Raw genomic sequence first — 24820 nt, 5'->3', positions numbered from 1 at the left:
ATAATGACATCTTGAAATTTGCAGGCAAATATATGGAGCTGAAAAACATCATTTTGAGTGAGGTAACTCAGACACAGAAAGACAATTATCACATGTACTCACTCATAAGTGGTTTTTGAACACAAAGCAAAGAAAACCAGCCTACAAATCACAATCCCAGAGAACCTCGACAACAATGAGGACCCTAAGAGAGACATACATAGATATAATTTACATGGGAAGTTGAAAAAGCCAAGATCTCCTGAGTAAAATGGAGCATGGGGACCTTTGGAGAGGGTTGAAGCAGAGGGGAGAGACATGGAGGGGAGCAGAGAAAACTATAGAGCACAATAAAAATCAATAAAAAAGAACATGGTCTATAAAAGGATATCTCGGTAAGGACATAAAAAGGAATATAATGGGAGAAAGGATTTGCAAAATGTATCCGACAGTTTATAGGTGAAAGATATAAAGATCTCTTGAAATTCAACATTTATTTAAAAACTAGAAAATTGGTGAGACAAATGAACCGATACTTAAGAGGATACATAGATGGCAAATAACCTTGAAAATATGCACAGCATTATTGGCCATTAGGGAAATGGAAAGAAACTAAACTTCAATCTTTTTGTTTTTTGTTATTTTATTATTTTTTTTTTTTTTTTGTTTTTCGAGACAGGGTTTCTCAGCATACCCATGACAGCTTTGGACTGATAACCAACAAATAGTGGCGAGATTGTGGAAAAATGGGTTCATACAGACAGCAGTGCTGGGACTGTAAACGGCTCAGCTCTGAGAAAGGTACGGCAGTTTTCCATTGGTTTGTTTAGTTTTTAACTTTGAGCACATGCGTCATGACACAGCAGCTGCATCGTGGGCATCTATCTTCCTTCAAAAGTGAGGACTGTTCACACAAAACCTGCACATACGTTTTCATAGCATTTTTTAAATATCAAAAGTTTGGAAGCAAGCTTAAAGTCCTACTGGTGCATGTTTAAACTTGTAGATTATTGAATTCTAAACAATAACGAGGAACAACATATTTACACATATTAATGGATCGCAAAGGAATTATGTAAAGTGAAAGAGTATGTCGAAAGGACATGCACTATAGGGTTCAATTATATGAATCCGTAGGACAAATCTGCACTGAGGGACCACACTTCAGTGGTTGCAGGTGGTGGAAGGTGTGATTGTTAAAACGAAGGAGTGAAATTGTTCTTATTGTTGTACAAGTTAAAATTCTCAGAATGGAACAAAAAGTGTTTTTGTGTATGTAAACAAGGAATTAAACCTATGCAGTAATGAGCTGTTCAGCTACACACTTAAAAATCACTCCAGAGCCGGCGGTGGTGGCGCACGCCTTTAATCCCAGCACTCGGGAGGCAGAGGCAGGCGGATCTCTGTGAGTTCGAGACCAGCCTGGTCTACAAGAGCTAGTTCCAGGACAGGCTCCAAAACCACAGAGAAACGGTGTCTCGAAAAATAAAAAAAAGAAAAATTCAGTTTGCTTTCTGAAACTTTTCACCCAAACAGTACCTTCGCGCCAGTCTCTCCGTGCGTGAATCCCTGCCTCTTACAGTGGGTTTTTAGCTCTGTCTGCCCATACTGAATCTGTGCACTTGTCTCTTATCTCGAGTCTCCAATTTGTGCTGGGTCCCCATTTTTGTCTTTGGTCTCCTTATCTCAGTTTCTCTGTGTCTCATCTCTGGATTAGAATTCTAGACTCGTCTCCACTGTCTTTGGGTCACGTAGTGTTTCTGTTTCTTAAACCGATATTTTCCGGTCTTTGTCTCCCGCTCAAGAGAACGGGGAGGGGGAGCGAGGAGGAGGGAAGAGAGAGATAGAGAGAGGAGAGCATAGATAAGTATAGAGAAGACTAGACCATATATATCTTCTCATCTAGAGATCTCTCTCTCTCTCTCTCTCTCTCTCTCTCTCTCTCTCTCTCTCTCTCTCTCTCTCTCTCTCTCTCTCTCTCTCTCTCGTTTTTTAGGTTTCGGTTTGTTTACTCCGTTGTCATGGCAATGGCATCAGAAGTGACGCAGGCGCACGTGGCAGCGAAGCAGAGCCAGCCTCCCCTCGGATTGACTGGCAAGGCTGTCAGAGCAGCTTCTCCCCGCCCAGGTCTGGCGAACGGCCCCGCAGCACGCTGCGGGGGTCTCGGTTTCCGGCGCTGCAGGTCGCGCACGCGTACTGCAGTGGGTCGCCATCGCTGCTTGGTGTTCGAGACTGCGGGAGCCCGCGGGGCAACGCTGCGCAGCAGGTGGGTCGGTCCGCCCGACGCTCTCCTACGAGGGGCCGTAGGCATTCGGCTGGTGTGGAGGGTCGGGAGCAGAGATGGTTCTGCCTTGCGTGGGCTGGGCCAGGAGCAGAGACCTGTGGCCCCAAGGTGTTGTGCCCTGGAGAGGTTTGAAGCGCCTAGGCCCTTGCGTGGGGATGCGACCTGGGGCTGTTGTGCCTGAATTTGTGGCCAGGAGGGTAGGATTGCTGGTTCACATGTGTGGAGCTGTGAAGGCCTAAAGCTTTGGGGCGGGGGTGTGGCACCGGAGCGCAGTAGGCTCCACAGCGCACAGCGAGTGGGGCCGGCATTTTGTGAGTGTGGCGTGGGATGAGGCAGGATCGGGGGTGTGGTTCTGATGTGGCATTGGGAGTACCACTTGTGGGTTTGTGGCTCGGAAATGCGGTATGCTTGTGTTGTGTCGGGAATTGCTATCTTGGGGACACGTGGGATGGGCTAGGATCTTGGGGTGTGTTTTTTACGTGTGCGGCCGACAGAGGGCGCAGTGCCACTGCTCCTAGATATAGATTAGGGGATTGCAGCAGAGGAAGAGGAGGGCATTAGGAGAGAGTGGGTGGAGGTAGGTTCCGACGGGGTTGGGAAGTCCACAAAGGGGGAAGATGAGTATGTATAAAGGTTAGGTGAGGGCTTGGGGACCCCTATTTTGTGCATCGGGCGCGAGGAGCACGGGAAAGTCGGGGAGGGTTCTGTGAGAGAGTCCACTAGATTGAGGCATGACAAGGGGCTTAGAGTGCGGGCATCTTCTCTGTTATGGGGGCAGAGGACATTTTTGGGCCTTTGTCCAGGGACACCATTCATGGCAGAGGGCTGTCTCTTAGGTGCTCTCCTGACCTGGAGGCTTTGGGAGGGAATAGAAAACATTAGTTTTTCTAGTGCTACCTAAGAAGGGGCAGGACAAGGGTGCTTGAGGGTTGGCTTTTACACAGAACAATTCCAGGGTCACAGAAGTCCTTCCTACCCTGTGTCCAGAGTCTACTTGTTAGTGTTTTGTCCCCGTTTCCTTGCCTCTTCCTTCTTACTCCACCACTGCTTCCATGCCCAGTCCTCTACCCTCAGACCTGTATGTCAGCCAGCTTTTTGGAGGCCACAGTGGATGTTACCAGATCATCCTTCCACATTCTAGTAATGTTCTATGGAAGTTCTCTTTCCTGTTCTGGAGCCAGAACGGGGCCCCATATTTCAGTGAGGCCTTGTTTCTCCTGATGTTTGGGTCTGTGAGCTTTTTGTTTGTTGAGGACATTTGTTTGACTCTGTGTGACCTTATATGAAAATATAGAATATATTTTTTGGCAGGGGCCACAGAAAGCAACTATTTTAATAATGATTCTTTGTGTGTACCTTGGCATTCGTTTAAAGGTACGTTTGCACCTTTTGTATTTATATTACTATGTGTATGACTACAGGGGAGACCTTGTGACTAGTTCCTGCTGTCCCCATGAGATTAGTGTTCATGATTATTATAAGATCTTAGTTGTTAGAAAAGATGGTATTTTGTTGACAGGGTCTGAGAAGGATTTGTTTCCAGCTAAGGCAAAAGCCTGAAATGCAAAATCCAAGGCTGGGATTCCCCTAGCTCAGCCATCCACCCATCCACTAGATTTCTTTTCTCAGCTTCAACATTTCATGCCCAGAATACAACCCTTGACACCTGCTTGACCCATACTTCTGTCTCCTGAAGCCTGTGGGCTGGACTCCAGGAAAACCCCAAGGAAGCCAGGTCATTCTGCATCATGGTATGCCACAATCTCTGCCTTATTTGTACCAGGAATGTGACCTCATTCAGGCTATTTGGTCCCACTGGGTCTTCTGCCTAGTTAGTTCTTGTAGCAGTGTAACCAAGTCTAGGGTCAGGCAAGGCATGCTTAGGATTAAGTCTATTGAGATTCCCCAAGATGGCCTCATCCTCCTTGTCCTGACTAGTAGTGCTACATTATGAAAGGGGCTGGCTGTCCATGTTAGGCTGTTGCTTCTTGTTGTCATAAGAGTCTTCTTTTCAGGCAAAGGAAATGGGGACAGATGATTCTTGCTTATTTCCAGGTGAACAAGGTCCTCCACTGATTAGGCTATAGGCTTACTGTGTTTTTACTTGATCCTTTCTGTTGCAGGTCCCCATACCTCTTCCGTGGTCACAGCGCGACAGGTGGAGGAGGAGACAGGTCTCACACAGTTGACTGAGGGCTGCTGGGCCACCCTAAAAGAAGCAGAGGTAATGGTTATGTGGTGAAGCAGATGTGGGGAGGACCAATCAGAGGCTCCAGGCAGGGAGGACTTCATGAGGAATCTGGAACAAGAAGGATAGATCAGCTATGTTAATTTTCAGGTAGAGTCCTGAGCCCATTTCTCACCCAGTCTGTGAATGGTTTTCTTACCTACTCTTTGGGTTTGCTCTTTGTCTCTACCCTTAGAAGCTTAGAAGCTTCTGACAATCTGAAGATGATGAGTTCCCAGCAGGGCCTGGTAGGGTGAACCTTTGTGTGCGCACATCTTAGTAAGTTCACAGTAACTCTGTGGACACTTTCTGTGTAGGATAAATGTTCCTGATGTGGTAGAAAGAAAGCAAATTTATATGACCACATAACTCTTCATTTGCCACATAGAGTTCTGTGTTCAGAGCCTGGTGAAACAAAATGTGGATACGTTGTCTCACTGGAGTTGACATTACACCCCATATCAAAAGATGCTCCAGGAGAATCAAAGGAAGAAGGTGGGTAAAGAAGAGTCTAGAGTGGAAGATGGCAGATCAACTTGGAGGCCAGCTGAAAGGAAGCTGTGTAGAAACATGTCAGGGTGTGTGTAGGGCTCTGGCTGCCTTGCTATACAGGACAGAGGTGAGCAGTCACCACTGAGAAGACCTCAAGGGCTTAGACTATTATCCAAGGCCTTACATTTGTGACCCTTGTTGTAAGAGAGTGAGGGAGAGAATGTTTGTAAGTTTGAGGTGGGGAAGGAAACCCAAAGATAAGCAGGTTTTGGAAACTGGAATTTTTTAAAAAGTAGTTGAATTTGATAAGAATCATTAGACAGTAAGTGGTTAAAACACAGGTTTAAAAAAATGGCAGGATGAAATGACAAGAAAATGCAGATGGGGATGAATGATGGCAAGATGGAGCCAGGCAGAGCTCGTACCTGACTCCTGTAAAGAAAGCAGGCAGTTTACTCACCCTCAGAGATAAAGAAGTCATAAGAAAATGCTAAGTTGTATTGGGTGGGAGTTGTGGTCTGAGTATCCTCAGTGTAGATGCTGGGGCAAAAAGGAATGGGTGTTGCTATTGTAGATGGTAGGGGTGAGGATGTCCCTGTAGCTGAGGTATTCTTTTTCTCCACTTATTCTTCAAATAGGTCCTAACTTGATCCCGGATAGATGGGTATAATATTCCATATTGGCTATTAGGCATATATAACATGCCCTTCAACAAAGACATTCATTTTATAAAAGGTAGAGTGAGCAAAAACAGAAGTCAAGATACCTTTAGAGTATATATACTGGTTTAGTTTAACAGTCTGTACAATGAAATGTCTCTTTGTACTTAGTTCATTCACAGTCAAAAAATTCAAAGAAAACACAATAGTATATATAATCCAGACTCTGTATTTTCCATCTTTACATGGCTATTTTTCTTACTCTATTACTTTTCTACAAGTTTATTCTGTCTGTTTAAATACTTTGTTTTATCTTTTTAAAAAACAATTTACTTCTTTCATAACTCTCTATTCTTTTCTTCTTTCTCCCAAGCCTACATTTATTCAACACGTTGACCCATTTAGAGGTCTTTTCCATGTGGATTTGTCTTTATTGCATATCTGTAATTATTTTCTGACCAGACACGCTGTTTTTTGTATTTTATTGATATTTATTGAGCTCTACGTTTTTCTCTGATCCCTTCCCTGCCTCTCCCCTCCCCCCTTCACTCTCCCCCAAGGTCCCCATGTTCCCAGTTTACTCAGGAGATCTTGGCTTTTTCTACTTTCTACTTCCCATGTAGATTATATCTATGTAAGTCTCTCTGAGTGTCTTCATTGTTGTCTAATCTCTGGGATTGTGGTTTGTAGGTTGGCTTTTTTTGCTTTATGTTTAAAAACCACTTATGAGTGAGTACATGTGATAATTGTCTTTCTGTGTCTGGGTTACCTCACTCAAAATGATGTTTTTCAGCTCCATCCATTTTCCTGCAAAATTTAAGCTGTCATTATTTTTTTCTGTTGTGTAGTACTCCATTGTGTAAATGTACATTTTACTTATCCATTCTTCGATCTAGGGGCATTTAGGTTGTTTCCAGGTTCTGGCTATGACAAACAAAAGCTGCTATGAACATAGTTGAGAACATGTTCTTGTGGCACAATTGAGCATCCTTTGGATATATACCCAAAAGTGGTATTACTGGGTCTTGAGGAAGGTTGTTTCCTAATTTTCTGAGTAATCGCCACACTGACATCCAAAGGGGTTGTACCAGCTTGCATTCCCACCAGCAATGCAGAAGTGTTCCCTTTACCCCACAACCTCTCCAGCATAAGTTGTCATCAGTGTTTTTGATCTTGGCCATTCTTACAGGTGTAAGATGGAATCTCAGAGTTATTTTGATTTGCATTTCTCTGATGACTAAGGATGTTGAACATTTCCTTAAGTGTCTTTCAGCCATTTTAGATTCCTCTGTTGAGAGTTCTCTGTTTAGGTCTGTACTCCATTTTTTTTTTTCTATTGGATTATGTGATCTTTTGGTGTCCAATTTCTTGAGTTCTTTGTATATTTTGGAGATCAGACCTCTGTCTGATGTGGGGTTAGTAAAGATCTTCTCCCATTTTGTAGGCTGTTGTTTTGTCTTGTTGACTGTGACCTTTGCTTTACAGAAGCTTTTCAGTTTTAGGAGGCCCCATTTATTAATTGTTTCTCTTAGTGTCTGTGTTGCTGGGGTTCTATTTAGGAAGTGGTTCCCTGTGCCAATGTGTTCAAGTGTACTTCCCACTTTCTCTTCTATAAGGTTTAGTGTGGTTGGCTTTATGTTGAGGTCTTTGATCCATTTGGACTTGAGTTTTGTGCATGGTGATAGATATGGGTCTATTTTCATTTTTCTATATGTTGATATCCAGTTATGCCAGTACCACTTGTTAAATATGCTTTCTTTTTCCCATTTGATATTTTTTGCTTCTTTATCAAAGAACAGGTGTTCAAAGATGTGTGGATTGATATCCAGGTCTTCTATTCGTTTCCATTGGTCCTCCTGTCTGTTCTTAGGCCAATACCAGGCTGTTTTTAGTACTGTAGCTCTGTAGTAGAGTTTGAAATCAGGGATTGTGATGCCTCCAGAAGTTCTTTTATTGCACAGGATTGTTTTAGCTATCCTGGATTTTTTGCTTTTCCAAATGAAGTTGAGTACGGTTCTTTTGAGATCTTTGACGAATTTTGCTGGGATTTTGATGGGCCTTGCATTGAATCTGCCAGAAGCAGTTATTAAAATGCTGAGCATCCTTACTAAGACTAAGGCTGCTTTGCCTTTTGGCTCCACCCAGTCCAACATAGTGGGGAGGAGGTCTGTTTAGCACAAGCCATGCTCATAGCCCCAGTTTTTAGGCACACAGGAGGTCTTAATGGCACACAGTATGCCATTAAGCAGTTTGTAACATGCTGTTCAGAAACCCCATTTACATGCTTGGCTTCCTGAAAGAGCTAGAGTTCATGTTGGCAGCACGGCCCAGGAAGCTGCCTTCTCGAAACTGGGTAGGCTGCTGCTGAATCATAAAGACCTCTGTTAAAGGAATTATGTCTCTGCTTGCTTCTAAGCAGAGCCCACCCAAGAAAATGCTGTTTTAGCCATGCTTAACTTTTGTGTCTAGAATTACTTCCCAAGCTCTCTCAGGTTTTATATGGATGCAGTTGACCATGTTGGCGCCATTTTGTTGACAGAGGTTTCTGTCACGCCCGGCCCACAACTGTTCTGTCCCAACAAAACACTCAGAGGTCTACATTAACCTTAAACTGGTTGGCCTATTTGCTTAGGCTTCTTATTAACTCTCAGAACTTATATTAGCCCATAATTCATGTCTGTGTTAGCCATGTGGCTTGGTACCTTTTGTCAGCGAGGCATTCTCATCTTGCTTCCTCTGTGTCTGGATGACAAGTGCAATCTGACTCTTTCCTCTTCCCAGAATTCTCCTGTTCTCATCACCCCTCCTATACTTTCTGCCTTGCTACTGGCCAATCAGTGTTTTATTAAAAATACAAGTGACAGGGTACAAGACCATTGTCCCACAGCACATATTGGTGATTAGGCATATATAACATGCCCTTCAACAAAGAAATTCATTTTATAAAAGGTATAGTGAGCAAAAACAGAAGCCAAAACTGCTGGGCCCATAGTGACCTGCTTATAAAGAACCCCGTTCTTCTAGGGCTCAGATTTCAATGTGGGAAACAAGCAGTATATAGATATAAAGTAGTAGGAAATAGTATGCTCAGGATGTGTGTGAGAGGACATGCAGGGAGTATGGACCTTGAGGAACCACTTCAGAGTTCAGTCCTGTAAGAAGTGAAAATGGTACTTCTACGGTAAACTGGATTAGGTAGGGAGATAGTGGTCATGTTGTTGACCGTGTTAGCTAGGGTCATGAACAGATTTTATTTTGAATTCCTCAGAATTGTTTTTAGAAGAGAAAATGCTTTCATTGTGTGGTTTTGCCAAGGATATTGCTAGTACTGGGTTTGGGTTTTACTCTTTTTTTTAGGTTTATTTATGAATGGCAATGTTTTGCCTTCTTGTATGTGGCACATGCATGCCTGGTGCCCTCAGAGGTCATAAGATGGCATCAGATGCCCTGGAACTATGATTACAGATGGTTGTGAGCTACCATGTAGGTGGTGGGAATCCAGTCTGGGAACTTTGTGAGAGCACAAATGCTCTTAACTACTGAGCCATTTTCCCAGCCCTGAGTTTTGGTTGTTTCAGTGGGAACAACAATGCTGCACCTAGATCCTTCTTGTTTTGGAGATCTAAAGTCCCAATAATACATACTTAGATGTTAAACTAACATAGTATTTTGGGGATAAATCCAGTCTGTTGTGATGTGGCCTACATATACACAGTATACATAGTAAGAATGAATTTACTGATATTGTATGGCATATTCATCTAGGTTTATAAATGATTTTCCTGAAAAATTTCATATTCATCTTATTCAAGATTTTTAAAAAAATCCTTGGGCTGGAGAGATGGCTTAGGGGTTAAGAGCACTGGCTGTTCTTCCAGAGGTCCTGAGTTCAATTCCCAGCAACCACATGGTGGCTCACAACCATCTGTAATGAGATCTGGTGCCCTCTTCTGGCCTGCAGGTGTACATGCAGATAGAATACTGTGTGCATAATAAATAAATCTTTTAAAAAATCCTATTATTTCCATCTTAAACAAAGTTGGCCTTCCTGATTCTTTATTTTTATCTATATAAGTAAAAAGCTGGAATTCTACTTACAGTAGTGAGCAGACTGCTTAGAATAATTCTGCATGAGACTTAGGTATTGTGGGTACATGGTTTTACTCAGACACTGTCCCTCATTCTCCTTTGCCTGAGTGTGCCATGGCTGAGGTCTCACTATGTGGACATCTGTTTTGTTGATGTCCTCTGCTTTTCCTCAGGTCCTGGTATTGCTGACCTCTCTTGGGTACCTTGTTATCCTAACCATCTCTGCTGAGTTCTTGGCCAGACACAGTTGCATTTTTGTGGAGGCCTGGGAAGATGTTGCCTTTGGAGAGGGCACTGGCCTCCCCAAAAAGCTCCCCAACCCACCCAGAACCACCTACTGTGCGGCCAGAAGATAGATCCCAACAGGAAGTGCCCAGTCAGCAGGAGGAACCCAACCAGGGGGAAGTAGTCATTAAGCAACAAGAACCTAGCCAGCAGGAGGAACCCAGGAGGCAGGATGAACCCATCCAGGAAGAAGAACCCATCCAGTTGCTGGAACCTAGTCAGAGGGATGAGCCCAACCAGGGAGAAGAATCCAGTCAGCAGGATAATCCTCTCAACCAGAGGGAAGAACTCAGTGAGCAACAAGAACCCAGTCAGCGGGATGATCCTAGTCAGGAGGAAGAACCCAGCCAGTGGGAAGAACCTGGCCAGAAGGATGTACCTATGCAGCAAGAAGAACCTATGCAGCAGGATGAGCCTCACCAGTGGGAAGAACCCATGCAGCAAGATGAACCCATGCAACAGGAGGAGCCCATGCAGCAGGAGGAGCCCATGCAGCAGGAGGAGCCCATGCAGCAGGACAAAACCATCCAACAAGAGCCAGTTGAGCAGGATAAGTCCACCCCACAGGAAGAACTCATCCAGCAGGAGGAACTCATCCAACAGGAAGAACTCATCGAGCAAAAGCCAATTCAGCAGGATAAACCTATCCAGCAGGAGGAATTTATTCAGCAGGAAGAACTCATCCAACAGGAAGAACTCATCCAGCAGGAGGAATTCATTCAGCAGGATAAGTCTGTCCAACAGGAAGAACTCATCCAGCAGGAGGAGCCTATCCAACAGGAAGCATTCATTCAGTACGAAGAGCCCATTCAAGATGCTTCCATCCAACAGGAACTGATCCAGCAGGAGGAGTCCATTCAGCAAGAACTGATCGAGCAGGAGGAGTCCATTCAGCAGGATAAGTCCATCCAAAAGGAAGAATTCTTTCAGCAAGAGGAGCCCATTCAACAGGATGCTTCCATCCAACAGGAACTCATCCAGCAGGAGGAGTCCACCCAGCAGGATAAGCCCATCCAAAAGGAAAAATTCATTCAGATAGAGAAGCCTATCCAGCAGGTAGGGTTCAGCAAACAGGAGGAACCCAGCCAACAGAAAGAGCCTGGCCAGAAGGATCAATCCAACCAACAGGAAGAACTCAGCCAACAGAAAGAACCCAGCCAACAGAAAGAACCTAGCCAACAGGAAGAACTTAGCCAACAGGAAGAACTCAGCCAACAGGAAGAACCCAGCCAACAGAAAGAACTCAGCCAACAGGAAGAACCTAGCCAACAGGAAGAACCCAGGCAACAGGAAGAACCCAGCCAACAGGAAGAACCCAGCCAACAGAAAGAACCCAGCCAACAGGAAGAACCTAGCCAACAGAAAGAACCCAGGCAACAGAAAGAACCCAGGCAACAGAAAGAACTCAGCCAACAGAAAGAACCCAGGCAACAGAAAGAACTCAGCCAACAGGAAGAATCCATCCAAAAGAAAGAACCTAGCCAACAGGAAGAACCTCACCAGCTGGAAGAACCCAGGCAACAGGAAGAACCCAGGCAACAGGAAGAACCCAGCCAACAGGAAGAACCCAGCCAACAGAAAGAACCCAGGCAACAGGAAGAACCCAGCCAACAGAAAGAACCCAGGCAACAGGAAGAACCCAGCCAACAGGAAGAACCTAACCAGCTGGAAGAACCCATGCAACAGGAAGAGCCTAACCAGCTGGAAGAACCCATGCAACAGGAAGAGCCTAGCCAAAAGGATCAACCTAACCAATGGGAGGAATCCAGTCAACAGGAAAAGCCTACCCAGCAAAAGGAAACAGAAACCAGCACTGAAAGATCTGCTGCTGACCTTGAGTCTTCCCGCCTGCGCTTTCGGGAGTTTGTCTACCAGGAGGAAGCTGGACCTCACCAGACTCTGGCCCAGCTTCATGAGCTATGCCGCCAGTGGCTGCGGCCTGAGGCCTGCTCCAAAGAGCAGATCCTGGAGCTGCTGGTTCTGGAGCAGTTTCTGGGCATCTTGCCAGACAGGGTTCGTCCCTGGGTGGTAGCCCAGTATCCTGAGAACTGCGAGAAGGCTGCCTCCCTGGTGGAGGGTCTCTCTGACATCCTGGAGGAGCCAGGTGAGGCTGCCACCCCAGAAGAAAGCATGCCTTAGAGGAGACGGGCAGGAAGTCCTGGAAGGACTGGAATCTACAACATAGAGTTCAGACCCCAGCCGTGGCATTCCTGAGAGTGTAGTCACCCCATGTGTTAAGGGACACAGAAACAACCATCCCTGAGCTGGTAAGGGAGCTCCTCAGTCTCCAGGGATCCAAGCCCCCACATCTCTGCCCAGTGGCATCTCCATCAGGCTTACCTCATGGACTAGGACAGCTGCCTTGGGTTCCTGCCCTCACATTTGCTTTCCAGATGTTAGGAAGGAGGCGAAATGGAGGGCAATCAAAGGCAGGTACCAGGCTCTTAAAAACTAGGTAAATATTCTGGGTGCATTGGTAGCTGGAGGTTTCCTCCATGTCTAAGGGTGGGGCCTGAGAGATGGGTGGTGATGGTGTCTGGGAGCCTAGGAGCTTGGGTCATACCTTGGGTCCATACCTGGCCCATTGTGGATTTGCTGTGTGGTTGTTAGCATGTGTCTCAACCTATTGGAGTCACTATTGCCTTGATTGTACACAGGAATGATGTTGTGTTCCCCGGGTGGGTCATCATCTTCATTCAGCGAGGGAGATTATGAGAGGTGTCCTGAGCCCCTGCTGCAACCACGTGGGTTGTTAGGTCCCAGCAGAGACCTAAGACCTAGGGACATCCTTGTACGCCGTGATACGTGTAAGTAGCAGCAGTTCTCTTGCCTCACCTGGTCTTTATTAAGGAGATAGATGGGAAAGGGAGGATGTGGTGGAAGTGCCATGAAAACCAGGGAGAGGTCAGGTAGCAAGGCATGGATGTCTACTGTAGTTGGGACTTGTTTCTATAGGTCATTGTGTATGTTAGATGTGTTATTTTTTATTTTTTGCTCAATTTGTCATATAAATTTTGTCAGCCTTACATGGTTATTAACCAAGAAATAATTTCATTGTAGATATATTTCATTGCCAGCATAGGAGTGTGCCCATTAGCAGCACAAGGCTCTGGGTTAAAACCTCAGTACTGCCAAAAAAGTTTTCTTTGTCCTTACCCCATCCTGAAGGATTGATGTCCTTTCATGTCTTTCTCCACATACACATGTGTACAGAAGGTCTGTAGGACCATTGTGTACTTGCGCACTCACATTTTTTGTTTTTATTGAGCTATATATTTTTCTCCACTTCTCTCTCTTCCTGCCCCCTCTACTTCTGCCCTCTCCCATGATCTCCACGCTCCCAGTTTACTCAGGAGATCTTGTCTTTTTCTACTTCCTATGTTGATTGGTTGTGCCCTCACATTTGTTACTCAAATAGGGCAGCTGTGGTCAAAGTTTTGGCTCCTCACCTCTCGGCATTCCATATACTCAGCCTCTCCATTTTGCTTTTCAGAAATGGGCCGCAGCATCATGGCCTTACTGTGGGCACGCTAGTGTGCGTGGTATGGTTTTCTAACAATCTCTGGATGGAGGGCATGTACACTTTAACCATGCGATTATCCATAACCTTTGTGATAGATTTAAAGCCAGCATACTTAGGTGCCCATTTGCCCTGGATGTCTAACATTTTCTACCATTCTAGCTGGCACAAAAAAGTTCTTCCTTCATGACCTGAATTGCTTTAGTGGTGGCCTCAAACTCAAGAGATCTTCCTGCCTCTGCCTCCCGAGTGCTAGAATTAAAGGCGTGCACTGCCACCCGACTGTCTTCATGTTTCTTTATTTTTGTGTCTATGTTGCTCTGTCAGTTGCAGACAAATGTAGTGTTCACTGAGCTTTGGGACCTGTGATATGTACATTTGTCCCGGGGCCTGTGGGGGGGGGGGGCAGTGGGATATGCTTATTTTGGAGACACAGCTACTGAGAACTTGTCTCCTTAGCTCCCCTTCTTCCAGCCTGGCCTACTCTGGAATCTGTGCATCTGGACGAAAAACATTTAGAGGGAGAAAAGAATGAAGAGGCCAACTCTGTCACAGCTGAGCCAAAGGTGAGGAAAGGAGCCACTGCTGGCTCTGGGAGGCTGATCTTGTTCAGCCACACACATGGTCTTTCCCTTCTGACTATTGCTTCTTCTCTCAATATTAATGCTCTGTCACAGCAAAGGATTATGGACCCAAACATCTATAATGCTATTGCTAAGAAAGCTGACCTTGTGGAAACTCAAGGGCAGAACCTAAGAAAGGGCATTGCTTCAGTATAACTTGGTTTGGGTCAGAGCTGCTGTTTTAGAAACCGTTACCATTTCCACAGGAGCCTCTACAGTCAGAATGGGACAACCTGAACCCCACAGAAGATAATCTGACCAGTTACAGCAAGCTGCTCCTGTTGGGTGAGACCCACCTCTCACTGGCTCATGTTCTGTCCTGTATCCTCTTCTAGAAGTGTTGGCATGGAAGATTCTGACTGTCCCAGGAACTGTAGTTGAATCACCAAGGGTGATTTAAATGTTTGGAGCTGAACATGTTTTAAGGGTCTTTGAACTAGGATTTGTTTGGCAAGTTCTCCACTTGTCCTGGTCTATACTTTTAAATTCTCTCTGGGATCTGGGGCTTTGTTTGTAGCCTTGGCCTGTGAGAACTGAAGTGTCTGAATTCGGAAAGGCCTCCTGGCTCCAGCCCTCTAGCACTCCCACTTTGTTGATGCAGAGCAGGGCCTGGGGAATGATCTTTCACTGAAGTTCTTTGCAGGGAAGCTCGTATCTAGACTCTGGAGGTCTTTATTTTAGTTCTAATTCTGTATTTTAGTTTTTTTTGTACTGGGGATTGACCCAAGATCTCACAAATGCTTGGCATGTACTCTGCTACCAAGTCCATTTTATGCTGTCTTCAGCTGTGCTCCCCTCTGGACATTCTACATTTCCTACCTGCTCACAGGCAGCCTCCAGCCTCCCATAAGATCTTCCTCTTTGCCTCTGCTGCCTTCGTTAGAAACCTCAGCTTTCCAGGAGCTCTGACTAGAGGGCAGCTTTGATGGTGGTGGAGGGGGACGGGACGGGACGGGGCAGGGGAATGGACAGGACTTGTCCTAATGCAGAGAAAAAGCTAGTTGCAATCTGGGTCCCAGAGACCCAATAGAACATGAAGCCTCTTAGCTTTCTCATGGTTCCTTTACTTTTTTCTCTCTAAACCTCAGGGTGTCAGGTTTTCCAGGCTGGTCCATCCTCCACGCCAGAGACAGAACCAGAGGAACCTTGTGTGGCAGAAGAACTACCAGGAGGCAGCCTCCCAGGTGAGGTTGAGTTAGGTGATGGTAGATGGGGGCTGGTGGGGGTATAAAGGGTACAAGTCTCTTTTACGGCTGATGGGGCTCATCTCAGATACACTAGCTTTGACTTTCTTCATTTTCCTGTCCATTGTGTGGGGACAGAATGCCACTGTATTATTTCTTGCTGCATAGCTCCCCTAAAACATGTTACCCAAAAGAATACACATTTGTGATCTGTCAGCTGACTGAGCTTAACTTTGTGGCCCCTCTACTTTGTTTTGGTGGTTCTGAAGGCGCACACAAAGCCACCATCATTTAGAGGCTCAAGTCTAGGAATGGTTTCTCACACACTGCCTGGATGACAAAGACTCTCAGTGGAGCTGAGTTGATGCTGTGGACCTGTTTGTTTTTTTTTTTTTTTTTTTTTTTTTTCCTGTTACCTCTCCAAAGGCCTGGCTTTGGTTTTCTCATAGATACTGCTGGGTTTCATTGGGAGAACCCCAGAGGGTAAGCACGTACCACACCTCTGCATGTTTCGTGTGCATACTACTGTTCCATTGGCCACGGGACTCCAGGGCCAAGCCAGAGACTGTGGTTCATTGAAGGCCATGGATATAACTGGATGGCTTACCAAGACTCATTTGGTCCTTACTAGTGACAGACATTTCCCCTGGACCCTTTCATAGTTCTTTGCACCCTCCATTGCCAAGTCACTTCAGCCAGAAAGGCTGCTTCAGATCTTAATCCACCACAGCAGGAAGCAGGCTCCTTCTTACCTTTAAACTTCTGACTAGAATAGACTAGAGTTACATGACCACCTTAACCTCCAGACACACTGGGTGTGATGGTCAGCAGTGAGCTCTGCAGACATTTAGACTGTTAAAGAAGGGCATGCGGATTCAGAGGGGTCCTGTGAGGCTTGTGATACTGCACTCAGCTGTTGTATGATGTCTGAGTTGTAAAGGGGTTAGGCTGTGCCTGCCATTGTTCTTATCTGATGACCTTTGAACTTCACACTTCGTTGTCTTGATTTCTGCTCAAGTCAGTTTCTGTCTCAGAGGCTGGGAAGTAGGACTGCTCACATTTTGACTTTATTTCAGACAGTACGGGGCAGCAGGAAAGCAAAGGAAATATGTGTGAGGAAGTCTCCATGGGGGAGACACTGATGGAGAGGCTTTCAGGGGATGTTCCTGTTAGTCCTTCGATAGACACTGCCCAGGAGGAACAGCAACCTCAGAAAGCTCTGGATGCTGAGGATGAGGATTCAAGTCCTGCCAGTCCCCAGAGGCAATCAGTCATCCGGCAGTCAGCCCAGGTCAAGGCTATGCCACATAAAGGCACTGGGACAAAGAGGCCTCATCCAGATGACGAGGACGAAGATGACCCTGAGTGTCCTTCCAGCACCAGCAGCTACAAGCCACCATTTGATGCAGGGAAGGGGCTCCATGTGGGTGGCTGTGATTCTGGGCAGGACCCAGGAACTTCTGCAGCTGATGAGTTTCATGCATCCCAAGGGAAGCCCTATATATGTAGTGAATGTGGCGAGGCCTTTGCATGGATCTTGAACCTTATGGAGCATCACAGGAGCCACAACACGGAGACATGCTGTGTGAGCCAGGACTGCTAGGACCCCTTCCAGTTCAGCTTGGCTGTGGTCAAGCACCGTAAGAGTCACATACAAAAAAAGAAAAGCCACGCCCGGAGCCCATCTCTGCCACAAGCAAAGCCAGTGGTGAGAGGATTGACAACTCCTAGTGTGTGGGTAGTTTTCCCTGTACAACCTGAGGTTTAAGATGAGCAACTCTGCTGTGATTATCCCACGACATGACAGTTGTAGCATGAGTGTTCTTAAGGCGCATGTGTGGTGGTGGCTTCCTGTGGTATCTATGGGCACATCTGTGTTACTTTCTGGATGCTAATGTGCTGAAAGCAACTGGAAATGGGTGTGGCCCACAGGAAGCCCTCATCTTAGAAACATACTTTGGGCTAATGTCCTGTCCTGTAAGCCATCAGATGTGAGGGAAAACTCCATTTCTGCAGTATTTTAATACCACACATACTCTGGTCATTTGACAATGTACAAAGTGTTACGTTGCCTTAAAGTATGTGGTGTTTTCTTGAGCCTTTCTTGCCTCAGTTGCTTCTCCTTGAGCTCCCTGTCTGTTCACACATCTATTTGGCCTTTTTGTAAATAATGTAATGTCAGGTTTACTTCTGAATCCTCAAGAGTAAAAATTGTTTCTGAGTTCAAGTTACATGTATTTTAATATATGGAGTTGCTTGCAAAGATCACACAAAAAAATGCTGATTTCGGACTGTGCGTTTCAGCCCATAGTGAAATTGTGAAATCCAGTTAGTGGATGGCCACTGGCATTACAAAGCAATGAAGTAGAATAAAGTAGGTCAGAATGCATCATGCAGTAAAGACAAATATTGTTTAGTGAAACTTCTCAGCTGTGTATCTAAAATGAGAGCTGGCTACCATGTTAATATTTATTAGGGGGTATGATCAAAAGAGGTTTAAAAATTCTAACAAAGGTTGAAGAAATGATCTGTATCTGAACCAAGAACCAAATGTGGCCTACATTTGTGATCTTGAGGTTTTGCTTTAACTTCAGATTACAGCATTGTTTCTGTTGCCTTACCATAAATTTAATTGCCATGCAGACACAGAAAGGTGTCTCTGTCAGTGTTTGAGGAGGCAATTTGTGTAACCCCCAGATCAGAGGCTTACCATAATAAAGTATTTATTTCATTCATATTATTCATATTCATATTACTGTTCCTTGGTTTTTATTGGGCAGCTGCTTCCTTGTGTGTTAGCCAGGTGAGTCTGAGATCCAGACACCATCCCTGCTACAGCTTTCTTTCTACTGGGACTCTAGGAACATACGGAAAAGTCTGTGCCCTTTACCTGGGAGAAGACTCTAATCACTTTCACTCACAAATCTTAGAGCAGTGGTTCTCGATCTATGAGTTATATTCCTGTAGGGGTCATGTATCAGATATCCTACATATCATATTTACATTACGATTCATAAAAGTAGCAAAATTAGTTAAAGTAGTAGCAAAATAATTTTATGGTTGGGATCACCACAACATGAACTGTATTAAAGGGTTGCAGTGTTAGGAAGTATTGAGAATTGCTGCCTTAGAGAAAACTGATCAGATGGTCTCATCACCCATAAGGATCCTGGCACTGCCTATTAGGTGATTCCCTCTGCTAAGCTGAGCTAAATTTTCATCTGGTAAAAAAGTCTAAATGTGTTTCCTTAATTCCATTCCAAGTACATACCGGTCAGCCTGCTTTCTCCTACTGTCACTGAGAGATTTTCCTGGGCTACATCCTAGTACTCCATCTCTTCAGTTTCTTTTGTGTAAGTGAACCAATGGGAGGTCTGTGTCTTCCTATTCTAAAGTTGAACTTCCAGGAAAGGCACAAAAATAAAAGAGCATATAAGAGGATCTCCGTGCACTCCTTACCCAGACCTGCTGTAGCTACTGCTCTACCAATGCACCCATGCTTTGCAAGTGTACATACTCCCTCCGTCTTGAGGGTGTGCTATGCCCACGTGCTCCTGTTGTGATACCTGATTTGCTCACCTGTTTGGACTGTTTAAGCAATATGTGAGGAGATACTCTGCAATAAGGTAAGTATTCTACTCTTAATCAAAATTCTAGCCCTGTATTTATCATTGGCAATTGGCTAAATCAAGTCCTTACCATGAAATCTACAAAGTGATTCTCCCTCCATGTTTATCAGTTGTTCTCAGCATTCTACAAGCTCACTCTCTTCTCTCTCTCTCTCTCTCTCTCTCTTTCTTTCCTTCCTTCCTTCCTTCCTCCTTCCTCCCTCTCTCTCTCTCTCTTTCTTTCTTTCTTCTTCCTTTGTTACTGGAATGGACCATGGATTTTTGAAGCAGTATATATTTTTCAACTAGATTTAGGTCCAAGAGCCCATTAAGACACTTAAACTGATCTTTCCTGTGTGTTCTATCTGTAGTCACCCAAGGAAGAAGCAGAGAAAGGATGAGTCATGTAACAAAGGAGACCAGAAAAGCTGAACAAAGGACAGCTATTGAATTGCTGTGTCTGGTAAGGTGGGTACGTGTGTCCAGTTAGCACCTGAATGTCGTTCAATGAACTGACTGCTGTAAGTGATTAGCACATTAGATTTCAAAGAGAGCCTATACCTAAATTTTGTATGTCAGAATGGTAACATGGTGCAAACAGTGGTAAATATTAACTGCACCTGCTTTTTGTAGTTATGTAAGTTTGGATTTTTTGCTTTTTTTTGTGTGTGGTGGTTTTTTTGAGATGGGGTCTCACAGCTCAGACTCTCCAAAGTAATTGAGAATGACCTTGAATTTCTGATCCTCCTGTCTTGATTTCCCAAGTACTGGGATTATAGGCTACCAACTAGCTTAGTTTTGAAAATTAAATTTTATATTTTTGAGGCAGTGTCTCTTGCTATAGCCAATGCTGGCCCTGAGTCTGTGATTCTCCTATCTCTGCTTTCACAGTGCTGGGATTATAGATTATCAAATGCCAGCCCTTGAGACAATGTGTGTGTGTATGGTAGTTACAATGTACGTGTGTGTGTGTGTATGGTAGTTACATTAGAGCAACTTTTAGGTTAGCATACAGAATAAAGGGCATTATCACAACATTTTCACTCACATGTATGGTTCAGTTTTGTTTTTTCCTGTTTCGGGGGTGAAATCCTGGGCCTTGTGGTACTTGCTAGGCAAGTACCCATGCACACCATTGAGCTCCATTTCCAACCCTTACAGTTTTTGAGACAGGGTCTCACTATATAACCCAAGATGGCCTTGAGCTTGGCAGTACTCTAGTCTCAGCTTCCCTAATGCTGGGATAATGGGTATGTGCCACCACATTCCACATTTAAAACTTCAGTTCTAAAAAAGCATCCCACAGGCATACCAAAGAACAGAGTTGGAAGACTAAAACATGTTGTACCCCAAGAGAAACTGCAGAATAGTTAGGAATTTATATTTTAGCACGGTGATTACAAAATAAAATCATCTGATATAAACATTGTTGATGGTTGAGGACGAAAACCAGCCAATATCCTTTCTAACAAATATGACAAGTCACCATTTACAGGCTGTGGCTTTTAGAAGACTATTTGTGGATTTGGGGTTCAATGAAATATTGTGGACTTTCAAGTTAAATATAAAAACAAAGTGTTGAAGCTAAATATTAAAATGAGTTTTCAACTGGGCAGTGGTGATACATCTTTAAATCCAGCACGCAAGAGGCAGAGGCAGGCAGATTCCTTTTTGTTCGAGGTCAGGACAAACTAAAGTTGCACAGAAAGAAAAATAAAAACAACAACAACACCCCAACATCCAAGAGCTTCCAAGTTGAATATAAAAGCAAAAGTTTACCACATATAGTGATGTACTCCCAGCAATTAAGAGATAGCAGCAGGGGCACCAAGAAGAGTTCAAGGCCAGCCTAGGCCACATATACAAGTTCAAGGCTTGTCTGAGCTATCTTGAGACTGTCTAAAAAACAAAATGCCAAAATAGTAGCAACAACAACAAAAGATTATTGGACATTGAGATAAACAATCAATGAAAAGCTCAGGAAAGAATTAGTTTGTACATTGTAAAATTTCCAAAAAAGAAATTTTAGAGAACATAGGGTTTCAATGTGAGGGACTATTGTTCACAAGATGGTAGCTTAACTGAATAAATCTTCCTCTTTTTTCATAAAACAGCATTATTTGCATTCTAATACCCATGTGTTGTATAGTAAAGTTTGAGAACAGAGTGAAGTCATCTAAAAATCTGTGAGGCTCTTAAATCCGATTGCACATTAGTTAATTGATTGTAAAATTAAGAGCATGCTGCTAGGGGTATACACTTATCAATTTATTTAAAAATCCAGCTGTGTGCTTAGATAGTCAAGTATTCACAGAAATTTCATGAAGATGTCATTTATTTTAAAAACATTTTTCCATTTGTATTTTCTAGGGTTATCAGAGTCAACTTGAACTATTATTCTTAAGTACCATTTCCAAAGTATGATGTACAGTATATATGTATGTATATATGTATATATAGTGGATTAGGTATGAGTTCTTTGGTGTTTGGTAAAAGAGCTATAGGTGAAGGCTTTGCCACAATCCCTGCGCTTGTATAGTTTCTCTCCTGTGGATCCTTTGGTGCTGAGTAAGACTAGGTGCTCTGACTGAAGGGCTTGGAACAATCATGACACTCATAGGGTTTTTCCCCAGTGTGTGTTTTCATACTGGCTGAGTGATGAGCTGTGGCTGAAGGATTTCCCACATTCATTGTGCTCAATTGTGTGAATCCTCTGGTGTTCTATGAGAAGGGAACTCCGGCTGAAGGCACTACATTCACTACATTCATAGAGCTTCTCTCCTGTGTGGCTCCTTCGATGCTGGATGAGGGGAGCAAGCTGCCTTTTCATAGGGCTTTTCCCCACTATGAATTTGCTGATGTTCTGTTAGAGTTGAGCTGTGGCTTGAAGGCCTTTCCACAGTCACTGCGTTCATAGGACTTTTCTCCTGTGTGGGTTCTCTGATGCTGAATCAATGGTGTGACGTGGGTGAAGGCTTTCCCCACTCATTGCAGCCATAGGGCTTCTCGTCAGTGTGGATTGTAGGTGCCGGGTGAGGTGATAATTTGCTGAAAGGCCTTCCCACACTCACTGCACTCAGAAGGTTTCTCAGCTATGTGAATCTGCTCACGCTGGTTGAAGGAGGATCTGAAGCTAAAGGATTTCCCACATTTACTACACTCATATGGATTCTCACCTTTGTGAGTTCTCTGGGGCTGGATCAGTAGGGCAATCTGGTTGAATGTCCTTCCACATAGAACATGTACATGGTTTTCCACCGGTGTGGCTTGTTATGTGTTTGGTTAGTGCCGAACCGTTTTGCAGCATCTTCCCATTCATGACATGAGTAAGGTCTTCTATCTCCTGTGTGTATTTGGTGATGCTTAATGAGTGCTGAACTGTCACTAAGGCCTTTAGACATTTCTGGCATTTGTAGAGTTTCTTTTTTGTATTAGTTTTTGATTGATCATTTGAGTCCAGCTTCCCCCTTTCTGTGTTCCCACATGTGGCGGGTCTTTCTTTTTATAATTATTGGTTGAGCTGAGAGATCAGTGCCTAGAATCAAGTTTTCCTCAGCCCCATTCTCCTTTCTTCTAAGTGGGTATTTTCACAGGAATGAAAATCACCTGCCCCATTTACCTCATACCTATATTTTAGGGACCTACACTGTTCTTATTCTTGAAGTGCCATATCCTCCCCCCGCCCCGAGTTTTCCTATCAGAAAAAATACTGTTGGATAATTTTTCAGGGATACTTTGTTTTGGATCTGAAAATCTGTTTTCTTGTCTGATTTCTTAATCTGAAAGAAACATGAAACAGAAATGTGCCTTAAAACCCTTTCTAAAAGAAAAGAGTTTTTTTTTTTTGTTTTTTTGTTTTTTTTTGCCATTTAGCTTGTGTGAGTTTTGTATGTGAGTTTAAAAATAATTTTTATGGGGACTGGAGGGATGCTGTGGTAGCTAAAAATACTTGTTCTTGTGAGGACCTAGGTTTAACTTCCAGAACCCCATGTCAGCCCACAACCATCTATAACTACAGTTCCAGGGAATCCAATGCCCTCTTCTGAACTCTGTAGGCACCAAGAATGCATATGGGACATAGACATGCATGCATGCAAGCAAAATATTCATATACATAAAATAAAATTTAAAATTTATATAGATTTTATCCAGAATGGAGGCACAAGCTTGTCTTCCTAGTATGCAAGAAGTTGAAGCAGTAGGATCAAAAGTATTGAAAGTCTTTGGGTGGTGGCACATCCCTTTAATCCCAGTGTTCAGGTGACAGAGGCAGGCAAATCTCTGAATTTGAGGTTAGCCTGGTCTACAGAGTGAGTTTCAGGATGACTAGGGCTACTCTGTCTCATAAACAAACAAACAAACACACACAAAATAATGAAAGTCTGAGGCCAGCTTGGACTATATAGGAAAACATCTCAAAATAACAGAAAATTTAACTGTTCTGCAAACCAAGGAAGAAATAGGATCCCTACAGGGCAGAGATTCTGTTCATCTGGGCAACAATTGTACCCCATCATAGTAAGTGCTTGGCAGACATACTATATGAACAGGGTAGTATTTCTTATCCTTGAAAACTGATAAAGGACCACTGTTCAAATGATGAAACTACTAATTTTCTTAGCACTTACCGCAATCTATTTATTAGCAGTCATTAAAAATCAGTAATTTTACATTATCCTTACTTTATGTATTGTGTGACCTCCTTCCTGACCAAGCATCAATTCTGCAAAGTTTCACTCACATCGAAATGGGTCTAGGAGGTCTAGGACATAGCTCAGTGGTAAAGGACTTGTTTAGGATGTGTGTGGCCTAGCATCCATGTTATGTGTTCACAACATAACATGTAGCTTCAGAGAATCTGACCCCCGTTCCCCACTCAGCCAGCATCTGCACACCATGACATACATTCCAACAGATACACATACCAAATAAAACTGAAACACAACCTAGGTGTTCTTCAAGAACAGCAAGTGCTCTTAACTTCCGAGCCATCTCTTGAATCCCTCCTTTGTTCTTTCTGCCATATGATGATGCACCAAGGTGCCATCAATGATGAATGAACCCTCACAAGACACAGGATCTGCTGGTACTTTGCTCTTGGAATTCCCAGCATCCAGAACTGAGAGCAATACATTTCTATTGTTTATAATTGACTCCTCTATTTTGTTACAACAGCCCAAATAAACTTAAGATAGTGGTGGCAAACAGTACGAGGACTCCCGAGAATACAAAAGGATGACCCAAGTCTACCCTGAGGTTTTACAATCACAGGGCCAATGTATCTCACTCACCTTGTGTTTCTCTGCTTCTGGTATTTTCAGGTCAGGTCTGTGACTTAATAAAATTTATTCTATTTGATATTCCCTACAATTAAATAATCAAGTTCCTGAAGCCCAAGATACAGTCCAGGTATTTGCTTTGAAATGTGTAAGCACCACACCCATTTTTAATTCAGGAGAACTAGAGTTTACAATGTGAGCATACCATCAGGGTTAGGGAGGCAGTCTTATTAAAAGACCAATAGCCCAAAGGCTGTAGCATCATAGTGTGGTACAGGATCCACTGGAAAGATTCCACTTGCCCCAGCTCCTTCTGTGTGAAATAAACAACCAAGTCCTGAAAGGTCCTTGTTCCTGATTGAGTGTCCTTGGCTGAGCCAGTCTAGACTCATTTCTGGTAGGGCAACTGGTTAATAGGAACATTAAACAGGCCAGAAGGGTTCTCTCCAGTTGAAGTGAAAGTCAAATTTTCCTATAGAGTCTAGGTGGCCTCCTGGAATATGTAAATAGGGAACAGTATCTTAGGCTATAAGGTAATTTCAAACATCTTAGATGAAGAAAAATCTTGTAAAAGTTTATTTTTATTTCTAT

General features: G+C 43.9%; 1 protein-coding gene across 1 annotated transcript; it reads left to right on the top strand.

The window, feature by feature from the left end:
- The first annotated feature begins 2066 nt into the window (after positions 1-2066).
- Zscan18 (zinc finger and SCAN domain containing 18) lies at positions 2067-17569 on the top strand. Its single transcript, XM_038338615.1, has 9 exons — positions 2067-2245; positions 4387-4487; positions 4879-4985; positions 9904-12119; positions 12673-12822; positions 13995-14101; positions 14365-14443; positions 15247-15342; positions 16419-17569. Exons 4-9 carry the CDS (start codon positions 10004-10006, stop codon positions 16943-16945), a joined length of 3075 nt encoding a protein of 1024 aa, XP_038194543.1. The 5' UTR covers positions 2067-2245; positions 4387-4487; positions 4879-4985; positions 9904-10003; the 3' UTR covers positions 16946-17569.
- The last annotated feature ends 7251 nt before the right edge of the window (positions 17570-24820 follow it).

The sequence above is a fragment of the Arvicola amphibius genome, chromosome 8, assembly GCF_903992535.2.
Source record: "Arvicola amphibius chromosome 8, mArvAmp1.2, whole genome shotgun sequence".
Taxonomy (NCBI): domain Eukaryota; kingdom Metazoa; phylum Chordata; class Mammalia; order Rodentia; family Cricetidae; genus Arvicola; species Arvicola amphibius.
The sequence above is the reverse complement of the archived record's forward strand: the minus strand, read 5'-3'. Positions and strand labels throughout refer to the sequence as shown.